Source organism: Desmodus rotundus, chromosome 4, assembly GCF_022682495.2.
Source record: "Desmodus rotundus isolate HL8 chromosome 4, HLdesRot8A.1, whole genome shotgun sequence".
In the NCBI taxonomy this organism is placed as follows: Eukaryota; Metazoa; Chordata; class Mammalia; order Chiroptera; family Phyllostomidae; genus Desmodus; species Desmodus rotundus.
Window position 1 is genome coordinate 51,899,711 of NC_071390.1, and position 16,322 is coordinate 51,916,032.

Here is a 16,322-nt window from a genome sequence, read left to right on the forward strand (position 1 = left end):
ACTGGAGAATTTTTAGGGATGGTAGAGCCAAAGGTCTACCAGAAGCTGTAGCAGCTCCTCCTGAATATGAAGAGACCGTAAAGCTTAGTAGATATCAATCAATTTCTTTAATTTAATTGAGGGGATTTTCATATCCCATATCACTTTTTCCCCTTACAGATAGCATTATAAAACTTATGAGCTTCTGTATCAAATAACCTGAAATTTTTTATTACGTATCTTGCTGGTTCAGGTTTTTGCAGGATTTGTAAAGAATGTTTCATTTTTCTACTTCAGATTAAACTTCAGTTTACTAAACAACTTGGAAGAATGACTTTTCATAAGAGAAAACGGCCCTGATTGCTATTTCACTGTCATCCCAAACTGCCAGGGTGCTTAAAAGGCCAAGGGATCAAGGTCAGCTACATGCACAGGCTAGACTCAAGCCCTTATCCTCTTACCCGATAACAGGCAATTCCCAGCCCCAGCCAAGTAAGGCATGAAGGTGATCTCTTACAGGCTTGCAGGTAGGTTTTCTTTGCTTTTTCATACTGTAGGAAAGAAAAAAACCCACTAAGCTACTGTTCTTTTGGAGGCTTCAAACACCGCATTACTAAGATAACCATGGTGCCTCTGCAGTTGCACTCCAGACCAATCGAAGTTGAGTCCTTGCGTTATATGCTTTTCTTAAACCTTAATTTTTGGGGGGCGGGGGAGTTAGGTTTACAGAAAAATTGAGAGTAAAGTTCAGAGATTTCCCACATACCTCTTGCCCCCACACATGCATAGCCTCCCCCACCACAGAGGCACAGTTATAACTGATAAATCTGCACCGACACTTCCTCACCACCAAAGTCCATAGTCTATGGCTTTGAACAAATGTGCAATGACAGGTATCCTTCACCAGAGTATTTTTCCTGCCCCCCAAATTCTCTGTGTTCCACCTGTTCATCACTCCCCTTCACCCACCCCGGGAAACCGCTGCTCTCTTTTCTGTCTTCGTACTTTTGCCTTTTTCAGAGTTATACAGTTAGAATCATGCAGTATGTAGACCTCTCAGGTTGACTTCTTTCACTCAGTAGTGTGCATTTAAGGTTCCTTTGTATTTTTTCTTGGCTTGATAGCTTATTGCCTTTTAGCCCTGAGTAATATTCCATTACCTGGATGTACCACAAACACTTTATCCATTCACCTACTGAAGGACATCTTCAGTTGCTTCCGAGTTTTGGCCAGTATGAATCAAGCCACCATAAATCTGTGTGGAGTTTTTGTGTGGATATAAGTTCTCAGCTCCTTTCAGTAAATGTTAAGGAGCACAATCACTGCATGGAATGTGAAAAATAATTTTAGTTTTGTAAGATATCGCCAAACTGTCATCTAAAGTGGCTGTACCATTTTGCATTCCCACCAGCAATAAATAAGAGTTCCTGTTGCTCCACATCCTTGTCAGCATTCGATGTTGTCAGTGTTCTAGATTTTGGCCAGATTTTGATGTGTTGTGGTATCTCGATATTGTTTTAATTTGTATTTCCACGATGACGTATGATGTGGAGAATATTTTCATATGCTTATTTGCCATCTACATATCTTCTTTGGTGAGCTATCAGTTAAGGTCTTTGACCCATTTTTAAATCAGACTGTTTCCTTATTGTTGAGTTTCAAGAGTTCTTTTTATATTTTATATAAGTCCTTTATCAGATATGTCTTTTGCAAATATTTTCTCCAAGTTTGTGGTTTGTTTTCTTATTCTCTTCACATTGCCTTTTGTAGAACATAAGCTTTTCATTTCAATTATGACTAACTTACCAATTCTCTCATGGATCATGCCTTTGTTGTTGTACCTAAAAAGCAGCACCATTCCCAACATCATATAGGTTTTCTTCTATATTATCTTCTAGGAGTTTTATAATTTTGCATTTTACATTTAATGCTGTGATCCATTTTGAGTCAATTTTTAAAGGCATAAGGTCTGTGTCTAGATTCATGTCTTTGCATATGGATGCCCAGTCGTTCCACCACAATTTGTTTTGTTGAAAAGATTTTTTTTTTTTGCTCCACTGTATTGCCTTTGCTCCTTTGTCAAAGATCAGTTGCCTGTATTTATGTGGGTCAATTCCTGGGCTCTCTATTCTGTTCCGTTGATATATGTGCCTATTATTTCACCAATATCACACTGTCCTGATTACTGTTGTAGTCTATACTGAGTCTTGTAGTTGGGTAGGGGGTCAGTCTTCCACTTCTGTTCTTCTTTTAATGTTGTGTTGGCTGTTCTGGACTTGAATTGTAGTTTACGTCTATTTTCAGGGAGCTGTTGCAAGAAGACTTGTGAGAGAGACGGACAGACTAAATTAAAAGGCAGACTTTGATGTGAAAGCAGTTCCAAAGACACTTATAGTCTCTTTAAGAGTTGGGGCAAAGAGTAGTTACACAGGAAGTGCTGGGTGACCACAGTGATCATTTGAATTTCACCTAGACTTACAGATGACCGCTTGTCACTTAAAAGTGACATCATGTGGTGGGGTGACATACAGAATCTCTGAACTAAGGAATATGCTTGATAGAAACTCATTATTCTGGCAGTCTGCTCACTTGTTGTAAAACATCTTAGAAGTTTTCAGTAGTACATGAGACATTTAGAAAAACTAAAAAAAAAGTAGTAAGCCTCAAAGGACCACTTCTTGTCTTGTACCTTCCATGTGAGAGATGGAACTACAGCGGAGCCACAGCAAACAGCCAAGTGACTGCGTAAGTCAGCAGCTCTGTGAAGTCGCAGCTTGCAATGACATTGGAAAGTTTTTATTATTTATTTGATTGTAATTTTTCTCTTTCAAGCCTATGTGAGGTCTTCTACTTAAATTATAAGGCATTGTAACTTCTTGTTGCTGTTGTTTTATTATAAATGTAACGAAAACTAGGTGTTCTGGGAGATGGGAATGGAATAAAGTCAAAACAAGAGCAGGGAATCAAAAGGCCTTTGGGAGAATGCTGATAATTGCTGAAGTGGGATCATGGGTCCATGTCGGTTCACTCTTCTGCTCTGCTTACTTTACATGTACTTGCAAGTTTTCATAGGAGAAAGTTTCCTTTAGAAGGCTTTGGGGCATTTCCTAAAACATGGAGAGGAATTGCTAAAGATGCAGGTCAGAGTGCCCTGTGAAATGGGGTTAGCCTCAGCCGAATTAAATATAATCCTTTGTGTTTAGGAAAAAGTTTGGAGCATTTATTTTGAAACCCATGACGCTTTCCATGAGTTAGGGCGAGCTAAGAACATCTATCTCTACTACTGCTAATAAAGAAAATTAGCTAAAATTATAGTTAAAATAAAATTCATTGAATTCTTAATAACTTTTTAGTATAATAATGTTTAAAACCACAGACTAGTATGATGCTGTCTGTATTTAAATCCTATTTCTATTAATTACTGGTTACCTGATGTCAGACAAGTCACGTTTTCTTTCGATATAAAAGTGCCATTATCATATTACTGGTTTTAGTCAGCATGGATGTTAATACCTGACTAGAGTCAGGTCCCAGACCATGACCTGAGTGACACAGTTGCTCCCCATCCTCCATCCCTCACCTCTTTCTCTTCCAGATAGATGTGCCCCAGTCGCAGGAAGACGAAGTGCATCTCAGAAGCATCCACTACAAAACTAACAGTTCTCTCATAGCAGGCCTTGGCCTCAGCATGATTTTCACTCAGAAAATACAGGTGGCCCTTCAAACTCCAGACATTAGGGTTCTGAAAAAGTGAAGAACAAGTAGTACGTGGGATGAGGTGATATTTTAAAGTATATTAATGAACTCTGTTTAACATTGAAGCTTAAATTAAGTATGCTTTCTTTTTCTAATAGCACTCAATTAAAAAGAGGTCTGTCCTCTCATTTCTTTCTTGCATTCTTGCATTTTTGTCTTTGGGGAAAGTATTAAGAAAAACATTGCAGCATAACAATGATGGTGTTCACAGTGAGAAAAACAGAAGTCCAGAAAATTTGAAATAGATTAACTATCTGCTAAAGAGCTGTCCTTCTCTTTTCCTCTGCCCCTTTGCAAAACTCATGATTGCTTAAGAAAAACCAATGGAGGGAAATAGATAGATGAGCTAACTGACAACTGCTGACCCCCACCTCTGGTAACCAGAAATCTACCTGAGATACGACATCGCCACCTCTACGAAACCCTTCTCACCCCTTCTTCAAACTAAACTCAAGAGGCTTTAGCAAAAGTTATTACCAAGTAATCCATCTGGGCTGCTTGTTGAAGGTATTCCTCTGTCTTGGGGAAGTCCTTCTTGAGAAGGTGTATCTGAGCCAGCACCAAGTAATACTCACAGCTGGGGCCTCCTTGAGAGCGTAACAGCTCGTGTGCGAGCACTCGGCGCACGTACTGCAGGGAAATCGGATTATAAGGAACACATAAGTGGCTGCATTGTATCAGTTCTCTTATGTGGCTCTTACGGTTGAAGATTCTGTTTCTGATAATAAATAATGAGCATATTATAGAATGAAGCGATTATCAACTTCAAAAGGTTAGAGGTGAATTATAAACGTTCAGCTCATCATGGATCCATTACCAGCTATTCACTTGTCACCAAATGTAGACTTTTCCAAGTGAATAATTGGCAGTATTACACAATGCTGGTCTTGCTGGTCACCACACTAGATACGTTTTAACCTGTATTTGTAAAACACGAAAAGATTTATATGATCTGAAGAGAAACCAGAGTATTAACCTGTGTTTGCTTTGCTGCAGAGAGACACTTCATTGACATTTACACATGAGGTAACATTTTTAGGCAGCTGTAATTGTAAGGAAATTTAAAGAGAGGTAAAAACCTCTCTCCTAAAATTCTATACTCAGGATCTTGGAAACAGTGTATCTGTTTCTGACACACTCTCAAACATTTGTTACATGTTTTATACTTAGAGCTATTCTTTATTTTTAATACTATGCAAGGCCTGTAAATTTGACAAAGTCACACATACTTGCTAAGCAAAGGGAGAACCCTTCTTTTCTTTCCCCTCTGTTCCTATCTCAGCCTATAATATAGAAACTTCCACTAACACTCACACCTTCTCAGGAAATACTGGACAGAGGCTCTATAGCTGCTCCCACTCCCTGCATTCTGGCTCTTTGACAGGGGTGGCAGGGAGACAGAGAACCTATTTCTCTATTGGGGAAGTTCAAAGTGGCCCCTCCCACCCAGCTCATCATTCTTGTCCTTTCTTGAACTTTTCCACACAAAGTGGAGCATGAATACTGCAGGATTGGGGCCACCTGGATCCTGCCCTCTCTCCTATTGCTTGCTTCATGGGTATATCTCTTGTTTCCCATGTGGTAGGTAGACCTCCTAGGCTGTTCTTCTCTGGGAGGAGGCTGCCATTCTCCAGCTGTTCCACCTGTGACGGTATGGGTAAGTCAAATCTGGAACTAGTCACATCTCCAGCCCTGTTTTACCAATAAAATAATTTAATGTTTTTATGCCCCCCATTTAGCACTGTGTATCTGTTTCAATTGGTTCAGAACATGAAAGAAAAAGAGGGTATGATTAGGCTCCTGTGAATCCCCAACACTCACATAATATGAGTTCCCATAATAAAGTGACATTGGTTTACATAAGACTCAGTCTGAATTCACTGTGCTGATATTGTACAGGGAGCAGGCTTGCAGTGAGGTCTTCTGACGTGCTCCATAGAGAGTGGTTCATACTTGGATGCTCATCCCATTGGACTTAGAGTGTGCTCTCAACAGTTTATTTGATTTCTGCATCAAACACACTTAAGCTTGCAAAGATACCATGACACGTAGAATAAGTAGTTAATTAAAATTTTTCCACTAACTTGCTCAAATCCAAATAATCTGACCTGCACAGCGTTGACCTTCATCAAAAAGTGTATTGTCTCCATAAAGATGGTGGTAGGAGTTTGGGAAACACCCTGAGGGGAAGGATGCAGAAAAGTTGTTGAATCTTGAGATTTTGATGCTTCTGAAAATATATTAAAAGAATAGACAATTAGGTAAAAAGGAAAAAAATATACAAAGCTCAGATACACTAATGTAGCAGGGAGGGTATTCTTATTTACTACATGAGATAGATTATAATCTGGAAAGCAATAGGCCGCTCCATACCAATGGTCCCAAAAGAGGAGACCTCAAAGGTTCTTAAGGTTGTCTACTGGTGGTTCCAAGTGCAAGTCACAACCAAATAAAAGTATTTTTAAAAGTATTCAGATCTTCCCGAATGTGAAACACAATCTATAGATGTTCTAAAAATGAAGAATGATTGTTAGAAAATCATAGGTCTGTAGTTGGCTACTTTTCTGAGCTAAATATAAACCCTTGTTTATTTATTGTTTTCTTTTTTAATTGTTGCTCAAGTACAGTTGTCTCCCTTTTCACCCCACCACAGCCCTCTGCTCCACCCATCTCTGCCTCCCACCCTCGAACCTACAGGCCCTTTGGCTTTGTCCATGTGTCCATTATACATATTCCTTGATGGACCTTCCCCTATTATTCCCTATTATTCCTCTCCCACCTCCTCTCTGGTTACTGCCAATTTGTTCTTTATTTCAATGTCTCTGATTATATTTTGCTTGCTTGTTTTGTTTATTAGGTTCCACTTATAGGTGAGATCATATGGTATTGTCTTTCACCCCCTGGCTTATTTCACTTAGCATAATGCTCTCCAGTTCCATCCATGATGTCACAAAGGGTAGGAGCCTTCTTTCTTTCTGCTACATAGTATTCCATTGTGTAAATGTACCATAGTTTTTGATCCACCCATTTACTGATGGGCACTTAGGTTGCTTCCAGCACTTGGCTATTGTAAATTGTGCTGCTGTGAACATTGGGGTGCACAGACTCTTTTGAATTGGTCTTTCAGGATTCTTAGTGTATAATCCCAGCAGTGGTATTGCCAGGTCAAAGGCAGTTCCATTTTTAGTTTTCTGAGGAAATTCCATACTGTTTTCCACAGTGGCTGCATAACAGGGTGCAACCAGGCTCCCCTCCCCCCCAAAAAAGATTTGAAACAGGGTCCAGAACTTGGGGTGTCCAGGAATTATAAAGTATAGGATATCCTCACCCTCACAAGTCTGAACTGGGGGATAGGACACAGGAAGCAGGGCCATTGAGAGTTATTTTGCATATCTATGACTTTTGACTGGCTTCACAGATATGTTAAGTAGCTGCAGCCATGCTTTGAGCCAGGGAGATGGGAGTGACTTTGATCCATGATGTAATTGGGAGGCAGCTCCCCCTGGTTACAGCACCTGTGTGAAAGCTTGGAGATGGCTTGCTCCATGCCCCAGGGCCATGCCTCCCCAGACTTACTACAGCTGCCCAGAAAAGCTGGAAAAATATGGGAATGCTGGCAGGTGTAGACAATTGTGGGAGGAGTTGGAGCTGGGGCTGCAGAGGATGATTCGTGCTGGGGATTAAACCTAAGGACGGCAGCCATACCAGGAGAACCACACAGTTTTGGTTGGAACCACGTGGTTTCGGGGGAACCACATGGTTTTTCGGCTCCCTTTGCTACGTGGCTTAGGAAGCAGGAGAGACAATGCGAGGCCTTGCAGACAAGGAAAGGAGTGAAAGGACTCATGCTGGTGGGCCATGAGAAGGTGCCACGTGGGTTTGGATTAGAACTGGAGATCCCGGCAACACAACTGATGGTGCTGGGAACCACGGGGAGGCCTGCCAGCCAAGCATGGATTACTGGGAAGAATCGGGGGCTACCTGAGCCACGGACTTCTATTTTTTTCCTGCGATATGGTACCCCTGACTGGGAAGAGTGGGGAAGGAAGGACTGTGTATTGGTGGATGTTTTAAGGGACTTTGGGAATTTAATGAAGACATTGTCATTACTCTTAAGTCTATATAACTTTTGAATAAATAGTTTCTTGCCTTTTTACCAAACTCCAGCACTGAGAGCCGTAATTCTTTGGCAGCGGGCAAGGTGAACCTAGTACAGGGGGACCCTAGGGTGGGGGTCCATTTGATAACTGTATCTTATCCCCTCCCACAGGTCTATTCTGTGACAGCTGCACCAATCTGCAATCCCACCAACAGTGCACTAGGGTTCCCTTTTCTCCACATCCTCTCCAACACTTGTTGTTTGTTGATTTGGTTATGATGGCCATTCTGACTGGTGTGAGGTGGTATCTCATTGTGCTTTTAATTTGCATCTCTCTGATGGCTAGTGATGCTGAGCATCTTTTCATATGTCTCTGGGCCCTCTGTATGTCCTCCTTAGAGAAGTGTCTGTTCAGGTCCTTTGCCCATTTTTTAATTGGGTTGTTTGACTTCCTGGAGTGGAGTCATGTGAGTTCTTTATATATTTTGGAGATCAAACCCTTGTCCGAGGTATCATTTACAAATATGTTTTCCCATACGGTTGGTTCTCTTTTCATTTTAATGCTGTTTTCTTTAGCCATGCAGGAGCTTTTTATTTTAATGAGATTCCTTTTGTTTATTCTTTCCTTTATGTCCCTTACTCTAGGGGACATATCAGTGAAAATATTGCTGTGTGGAATATCTGAGATTTTCCTGCCTATGTTCTCCTCTAGGACTTACATGGTATCACGACTTATATTTTATCCACCTTGAATTTATTTTTGTGTATGGTGTGAGTTGTGATCAAGTTTCTTTTTCTTTTGCATGTAGCTGTCCAGATCTCTCAACACCATTTATCAAAGAGACTATTTTTACCCCATTTTATGCTCATGCCCCCTTTGTCGAATATTAATTGACCATAGAGACTTGGGTTTATTTCTGGGTTCTCTACTCTGTTCCATTGGTCTATGTGGCTGTTCTTATGCCAGTACCATACTCAGCTGCTGTTTAAGGAATTCCTGTACAGGGCTCTTGTTAAGAGCAGCAAGGGCAAACAAGAGGAATTTACTCAAAAAAAAAAAAAAAAAAGGCTATCAGCCACTGTTTAAGGAACTCTCCCAGAGGCTTGGCCAGAGAAGAGGGAGGACAAGGGGCACGATTTGCCCCGAATCAGGGCACCTCACAGCCAGAAAGAACACTGTGGTAGGTTAAAGGCACGGGCCTGGTGCAGATGGACAGTGGGGACCCAGCAGCGCTCTGAAGACCTGGGCTGGAGCTGGGCGCCTGTGACTACTGCCACCCAGACCTAGCCCCCATCCTCACAAAACCACAGGAAAGGAAAATAGTGAAGCCTGTCAGGACGGGCGGGGTAGGACAAAATGGCAGCCGGACTACAACCCGGAAGAGACGGCTGACGTTAAACCAGGGAACCACCAATGATAGATTGCCACCTGGTTCAAGGAGACCAATCCCTAGCCCCCACGAAGAGAGCCAACCAGAATTTGTTGCATAAAACCCCGCCATATTCCCTGCTTGGGCGCGACTTCCCTGGCTCTGCTCTGTGGACCAGGGAACCTCGCCCGGGTGCACAAACCCCAATAAGGCTCTGTACTGCCTAATTTTGTGGCTGATTGGCATTTCTTCCTTGGCGGAGCCTAAGAGAACCTTTCAAAGCCCAGTCCCCCTCTGCCTGCAGCATCCAGGAAGACCAGCAGAACTCGCTTGGTGGGTTTAAAGATAACAGGAGGCTTTTTTTCTTTCTTTCTTTTTTCTTTTCTCAAGTGTGAGACAGTAAGACCTGGAGCAGTGAAAGGACCAAAACCAGATCCAGAGAAGGATCACAAGTCTATCACCAACAACTGGGAAACTGAGACAAATTTCACTTTGCTATCCTATAGAACTCGCATTTTATTGTTTATTTTTATTATTATTTTTTGATATTTTTATTTCTTTTATTTGATTATTATTTTTTATTTCTCTTCTTTCTGGCATAATCCTTGTTTGCTGAAAGAGTTTGGAGCATTTGAAATCTTGCTTCCCAGCATGTCATCAGTTTTGGCTCAAATAAATTTTTATAAATTCTTTTTTAGAAAAACAAAGACTTGTATCATTAAGTTTGGATTTCAGAGCCTAGCCTCACATGAAGGCACTTAGGCAAAATGATGGATAAACTAATCAACCTCAAACAAGTTAAAATTGCCATTTGGTAATCATAGGCGTTTTCATCCTTGTCTAGTTTGTTTACATCCCTCTTTCAATTAGAAATCTTTATTCCTAATTACCTCTTTTTTCTGGTATCTCCTTGACAAATATGTTGGATGTTTTTTGACTGATTGTTGGATCCTGAGATGGTACAGGCAAAACCGGTTCTTGTGAATTTGACGGTCGTTTGGAAGATTCTTCAAGAAATCCATCTAGAACAGATAATGCAGCTCTTGGTCCTAAATAGATTAAATTTTAATGAGAAACACCCCTTCCTACATTGAATATTAAATGGTTATTACAGAAGATAAAATACAATCAGTTTTCAAAGCATAAAAACATATTCCTGAAATATTGCATGGACAGACTTGGTTTTCAGACTTTTTATATTTCTGATATAATTTAAAGAGTAGAAGCCAAAATGATAGTACAGCTTCTGCCACTATGATTCCTGGTTTATCCCTGCCACTAGCCTAAGTCTCAAACAGATACCTATTATAAAAGTAACTTGCTAGACTCAATCTCAAAAAGCCAGATAAAAAGATTAATATATTTTAGGTTATATTAAAATCCCTGAAGAACAGGAATTGTAATCATCTCAGTGTTTACTACTATTACTACTACTACTACTAATAATAAAGTAGCTGTGTTAGATAAAGATTCTGTGCCAAATATTATACTAAGGATTTTAATGCATAATCTCATTTATTTTTCACATATTTTATTTATTATACTCTTTTAATCTAAGTGAGTCATAGTGGAGTTAAATAATTTGCTGAAGCTCTTAAACATGCCTGCTGCCTCTCAAACAAACACCGACAAATAAAATAAAAAGTAATGCCAGGTGGCAAATGAGCAGTGCCAGCTGGCTCCAAATTAGAAGAGGTACCTCAGCTAGAGCAAGAGACATGGCTTTGAAAAATAGGTAGAAATTGAACAGGTAGAAAAGACGGGGCATTCAAGCTGGGGGCATGCCCCTGGCAAAAGCATAGAAGTAGTCATTTCTTTTACTGGCTATTGAAGATTGCATAGAGAAAAGTTAGGTTGGGGCTACACTGTATTGATATTTGAATGGTAGGAGTTTTCTTCTACAGGCAAAAGAAGAGTGTTCCAATGAAGAGTATTAAGCAGAAAAATAAAGGATGAAAGTGGTATTTTATGAAGATTACTCTAACAGTGCCAGGGAACAAGGAGAAAAACAATGTGGGTGGAGACAAAGAGGTCTGTAATAAGGCTGTTACAACAGTATAGGCATTTGGTAATGGAGAGTAGTGGAATCGAAAGGGAAGATGCACCCTGACTGGTGTGGCTCAGTGAGCTGGGAGTTGTCCTACAAGCTGCAGGGTCACTGGTTTGATTCCCAGTCAGGACACATGTCTGGGTTGCAGGCCAGGTCCTCAGGTGGGGTTGTATGAGAGGCAACCGATAGGTGTTTCTGTTTCTCCCGCTCATTGATGTTTCTCTCCCTCTTTCTAAAAATACATAAAATCTTTTAAAAAATAAATAAAGGAAGATGCAATGATATAGAGAACTGTTCTGCGTGTGGGAAATGTAGCCTAGCCCCCACTCGGAAAAGCCAGTGGGGTGCAAGGTCCAGCAGGCAGGACCCATGCCCACGGATAGGTTCTCCCATGGGGAATCAGGCCTGCATTGTACCTAGGCTGCTATGAGACTTGCTTTTGCTAAAACTCCCTCACCCTGAATTGAGGCAGCAAATGTTTACTGAGTATCTTTAACCTCCTAAAGTCTGTGCTAAACCTCCCAAGTATAGAGTGTAACCAGTTCAACCACTTTCCCCCTTGATCTGTAACATTGTTCTCTTTGAAGTAACTAGCAACATTCTTTCCTTTGTTATCTGTAAAAGGTAATCACCTAAAGTGAACCTGTGCATAGTAAATGAGGACCATCCTGATGTAATGTGCCCAGAAAAGCAATAAAAGCCTGTCCAGGCAGGGGTTGGGCTCTCTGGCCCTCTCGCCCTCTCTCTCACTTAGAGAGTGGTAATGCCATCCCTTTTTCTCCACAGGATTTCTGTAGTCCATGTGAATTTGTCCACTGCAGCCACAACACATGGATCCTGTGGGCTGGGGTCCACATCACAGTGAACATTTTGAAAGAGAACCAACTAGTCTTGGGAATTAACCTGATATAGGGATGGGGAAAGTCAAGCAAGAAAGGAAAGAGTAACATGGATAAGATCATGAGCTCGGGTGCCTAATGTAAGGATGTACAATCAATTTAGAACACAAGGGGCAAACACAAGGCCTGCAGGTCCAATCTAGCCCTCCACCTTGTTTTATCTGGCCCGGCACCTTGTTTCTACCCAGCGGCAGCACCGAGCTCTCACTTAACTGTTAAGGAGTAGTTACATTTACACAGTCCTAAAATTACATTCAGCCCTTTGAAGGCAACCATGAGGCTGATGTGGCCCCTGGTGAAAATGAGTTTGACACCCCTGATTTAGAAGATAAGGAGTTTAATTCACTAGTAGAATAATCTAGCTGCTGGTTTCTAGGGGGATGTCAGAGTTACAGATATTTGAGAGTTATCAGTAGAGAAAAGGAAACTGAGGGTAGGTGGCCTCTTAGAAAGTAGGACTGCTATTGGAAAATTATATCTAAGGAGTGTGACAAGAAAGAGAAGCTAACAAAGGAAACAAATTGTCAGAGATGTAGGAGGCAATCCAACATGTACTTTATGAAGGAGAGTGGTTCAATTACACAGACTGATCATTAGGATAAGTGATGATCTTAATGAAAAAAATTATTAATATTCAGCTTTTCTGAGGCATAATTTACATATAAAGTGTTCACTTTTAAGTGTATATTTTAATGCATTTAACAAATATCTACACTTATGTAATCACTATCACAATCAATATACAAGACTTTTAATACTCCCCAAAGCTCCCTTGTGCTCTTCACAGTTAATCCCCAGCTCCCAGCCCAAGGCAACCAGTGAACTGCTTTCTGTTAATATAGATTCATTTTGCTTTTTTAAAAATTTAACTTAAGTGAAATGATACAGTATGTATTCTTTTGCATCTGGCTTATTCACTTAGCATAATGTTTTTGAGATTCATCCATATTGTGTATATCAGTAGTTTCTTTTTATTGCTAAGTGGTTTTTGATTATGAGGTTACAAGAAACTTTATTAACCATTTACCTATCTTTAGGTGACTGGGTTGTTTCCAGTTTTTGCCTACTATAAATAAATCTGTTACGAACATTTGTGTACAAATCTTTTCAAGGACATATGTTTCCATTTCTCTTGGGTAAATACCAAGGAGTGAAATTGCTGGCACATGTATGTGTAACTTTATTTTAAAACTACCTGGTTGTCTTCTTGGGAGAAGGGTCTGCTCAGGTCCTCTGCCCATTTTTTAATTGGATTATTTGTTTTTGTTTTTCAATATGAGTTCTTTATATATCTTGGATATGAACCCCTTATCAGAGGTGTTCTTTGTAAATATCATCTCCCATTTGGTAGGTTGCCTTTTTGTTTTGTTGATGATTTCTTTTGCTGTGTAGAAGGTTTTCAGTTTGATACAGTCTCATTCATTTCTTTTTCCTTTTACTTCCCTTGCCTTTGGGATCAAATTCATAAAATTCTCCCTATGTTTCCTTCTTTTTTTCATTTTTTAACTGTCCTTCAACTACAGTTGTCTCAATTTTCACCCCACCATGGCCTCTGCCCCACCTATCCCTACCTCCCACCCTGGATCCTACCCCCTAACCTCTGCTGGCTTTGTCCATGTGTCCTTTATATGTTCCTTGATGGCCTTTCCCCTATTTTCCCCAATTATTCCCTTCCCCCTCCCCTCCGGTTACTGTCAGTTTGTTCTTTATTTTAATGTCTCTGATTATATTTTGCTTGCTAGTTTGTTTTGTTGATTAGGTTCCACTTATAAATGAGATCATATGGTATTTGTCTTTCACCACCTGGCTTATTTCACTTAGCATAATGCTCTCCAGTTCCATCCATGCTGTTGCAAAGGGTAGGAGCGCCTTCTTTCTTTCTGCTGCGTAGTATTCCATTGTGTAAATGTACCATAGTTTTTGATCCACTCATTTACTGATGGGCAGTTAGGTTGCTCCCAACACTTAGCAACAGTAAATTGTGCTGCTATGAATATGTAATTTATTATCTCAGGTCTTATTTTTAGGTCTTTTATCCATTTCGATTTAATTTTTTTGTGTATGGTAATAAATAGAAGTCTTTTTTTTTTTTTTTTTTTTTTTTTTTTTACAAATAGAAGTCTAAATTCATTCTTTTGCATATGGCTTTCCAGTTTTCCCAGGACCATTTATTGAAGAGGTTTTCACTTCTCCATTGTATGTTTTTGTCTCCTTTGTCAAAAATTATTTACCCAAATACATGTGGGTTTATTTCCAGGCTTTCAATTCTGTTTCATTGGTTTGCTTGTCTGTTTTTTTCTGCCAATATCATGCTGTTTTGATTATTGTACCTTTGTAGTATAATTTCAAGTCAGGGAGTCTGATACCTCAGTTTTGATCTTTTTTCCTCAGGAATGCTTTGGCTATTCAGGTCTTTTGTAGTTCTATACAAATCTGATGATTTTTTCTGTTCTACAGGGTCTGGCAGAGGTAATGCCTGCTTGAGTGTGGTTGGTAGGGTATACTATGGGTGTAATAATTTATAGTTTTAATTTGAACATTTCACCTAACATGTCATACGGTGTGCTTGAGTGTGATATTATTACGTTACAGAATTACATGCTTATGATTTGGTAATAAAAGATTTTGTAATAAAAAGGGGGCATTATTTGTGCCAGAACCTGTGTTTCTTTTTTAAAAAGTGCCATTGGGATTTTGATGGGGGTTGCATTAAGTCCGTATATTGCTTTGTGTGATGTGGCCATTCTAACTGTGTTGACGGCCAACAGATGTACAAAAAGATGCTCAACTTCACTGCTATGATGGAAATGCAAATCAAAACTACAATGAGATACTATCTCACACCTGTTAGAATAACTATTATCAACAAAAGAAGTAATAACAAGTGTGGGAGAGATTGTGGAGAAAAAGGACCCCTCATTCACTGCTGGTGGGAATGAAGACTGGTACCGCCACTATGGAAAATGGTCTGGAGGTTTCTCAAAAAATTAAAAATAGAGTTACCATGTGACCCAGCAACCCCTCTTCTGGGTCTCTATCACAAAAATCTGAAAACATTTACTCATAAAGATATACGTACCCCTATGTTCACTGCAGCATGCAGCCACTGAAGAAAACAGTATGGAATTTCCTCAGAAAACTAAAAATGGAACTGCCTTTTTACCCAGCAATTCCACTGCTGGGATTATACCCTAAGAATCCCAATCCAAAAGAACCAATGCACCCCAATGTTCATAGCAGCACAATTTACAATAGCCAAGTGCTGGAAGCAACCTAAGTGCCCATCAGTGAATGAGTGGATCAAAAAACTGTGGTACATTTACACAATGGGATACTATGCAACAGAAAGAAAGAAGGAGTTCCTACCCTTCACAACAGCATGAATGGAACTGGAGAGCATTATGCTAAGTGAAATAAGCCAGGTGGTGAAAGACAAATACCATATGATCTCACCTATAAGTGGAAGCTAATCAACAAAACAAACAAGCATGCAAAATACAACCAGAGACATTGAATTAAAGAACAAATTGGCAGTAACCAGAAGGGTGGGGGGAGAGGGATAATGGGGGAAAATAAGGGAAGGCCCATCAAGGAACATGTATAAAGGACACATGGACAAAGCCAAAGGGGGTAGGTTCAAGAGTGGGAGGTGGGAATGGGTGCAGTGGGGGGTCATGGTGAGGTGAAAATGGAGAAAAGTGTACTTGAACAATAAAAAATAATAATAATAAAAATTAAAAAAAGAGAAAAAAAGACAAAGAAACAATAAAGTTTCCTTTTGTAGATGATTAGATAAAGAAGATGTGGTACCTATACACAATGGAGTGCTTCTTGGCCATAAGAAAAGATGAAATACTGTCATTTGTGACACCATGGATGGACCTTGACAATATCATGCTAAACAAAATAAGTCAATAGAAAAAGTCAAGAACTATATGATTTAACTCATATGTAAGCTATAAAACTGAAAGAAACAAATGAGCAAACAAGACAAAAAAACAAAACCGTGTAGACATAATAGTTTGGTAGTTTCCAGAGGAAAAGGGGGTGGGAGAGAGGTAATAAAAGGTAAAGGGGATCAAATATATATTTGATTTTGAGTAGTGAACACAATGCAATACATAGATGATATATTATAGAGTTGTACACTTGAAACCTATATAATTTTA

General features: G+C 39.8%; 1 protein-coding gene across 5 annotated transcripts in view; it reads right to left on the reverse strand.

Annotated features, from left to right (window-relative positions):
* CFAP70 (cilia and flagella associated protein 70) overlaps positions 1–16,322 on the reverse strand; it is a 104,903-nt gene that overhangs the window by 22,741 nt on the left and 65,840 nt on the right. For 4 of the 5 annotated variants that reach the window (XM_053923212.1, XM_053923211.1, XM_071221236.1 and 1 more), the window contains 5 exons: positions 10,095–10,253; positions 5,844–5,965; positions 4,213–4,365; positions 3,560–3,721; positions 441–530 (listed from right to left, as the gene is read on the reverse strand). In XM_053923212.1, the coding sequence (XP_053779187.1) occupies positions 441–530; positions 3,560–3,721; positions 4,213–4,365; positions 5,844–5,965; positions 10,095–10,253 (686 nt within the window). The remainder of the gene's footprint in view (positions 1–440; positions 531–3,559; positions 3,722–4,212; positions 4,366–5,843; positions 5,966–10,094; positions 10,254–16,322) is intronic. The other variant, XM_053923213.1, reaches the window with a different exon arrangement.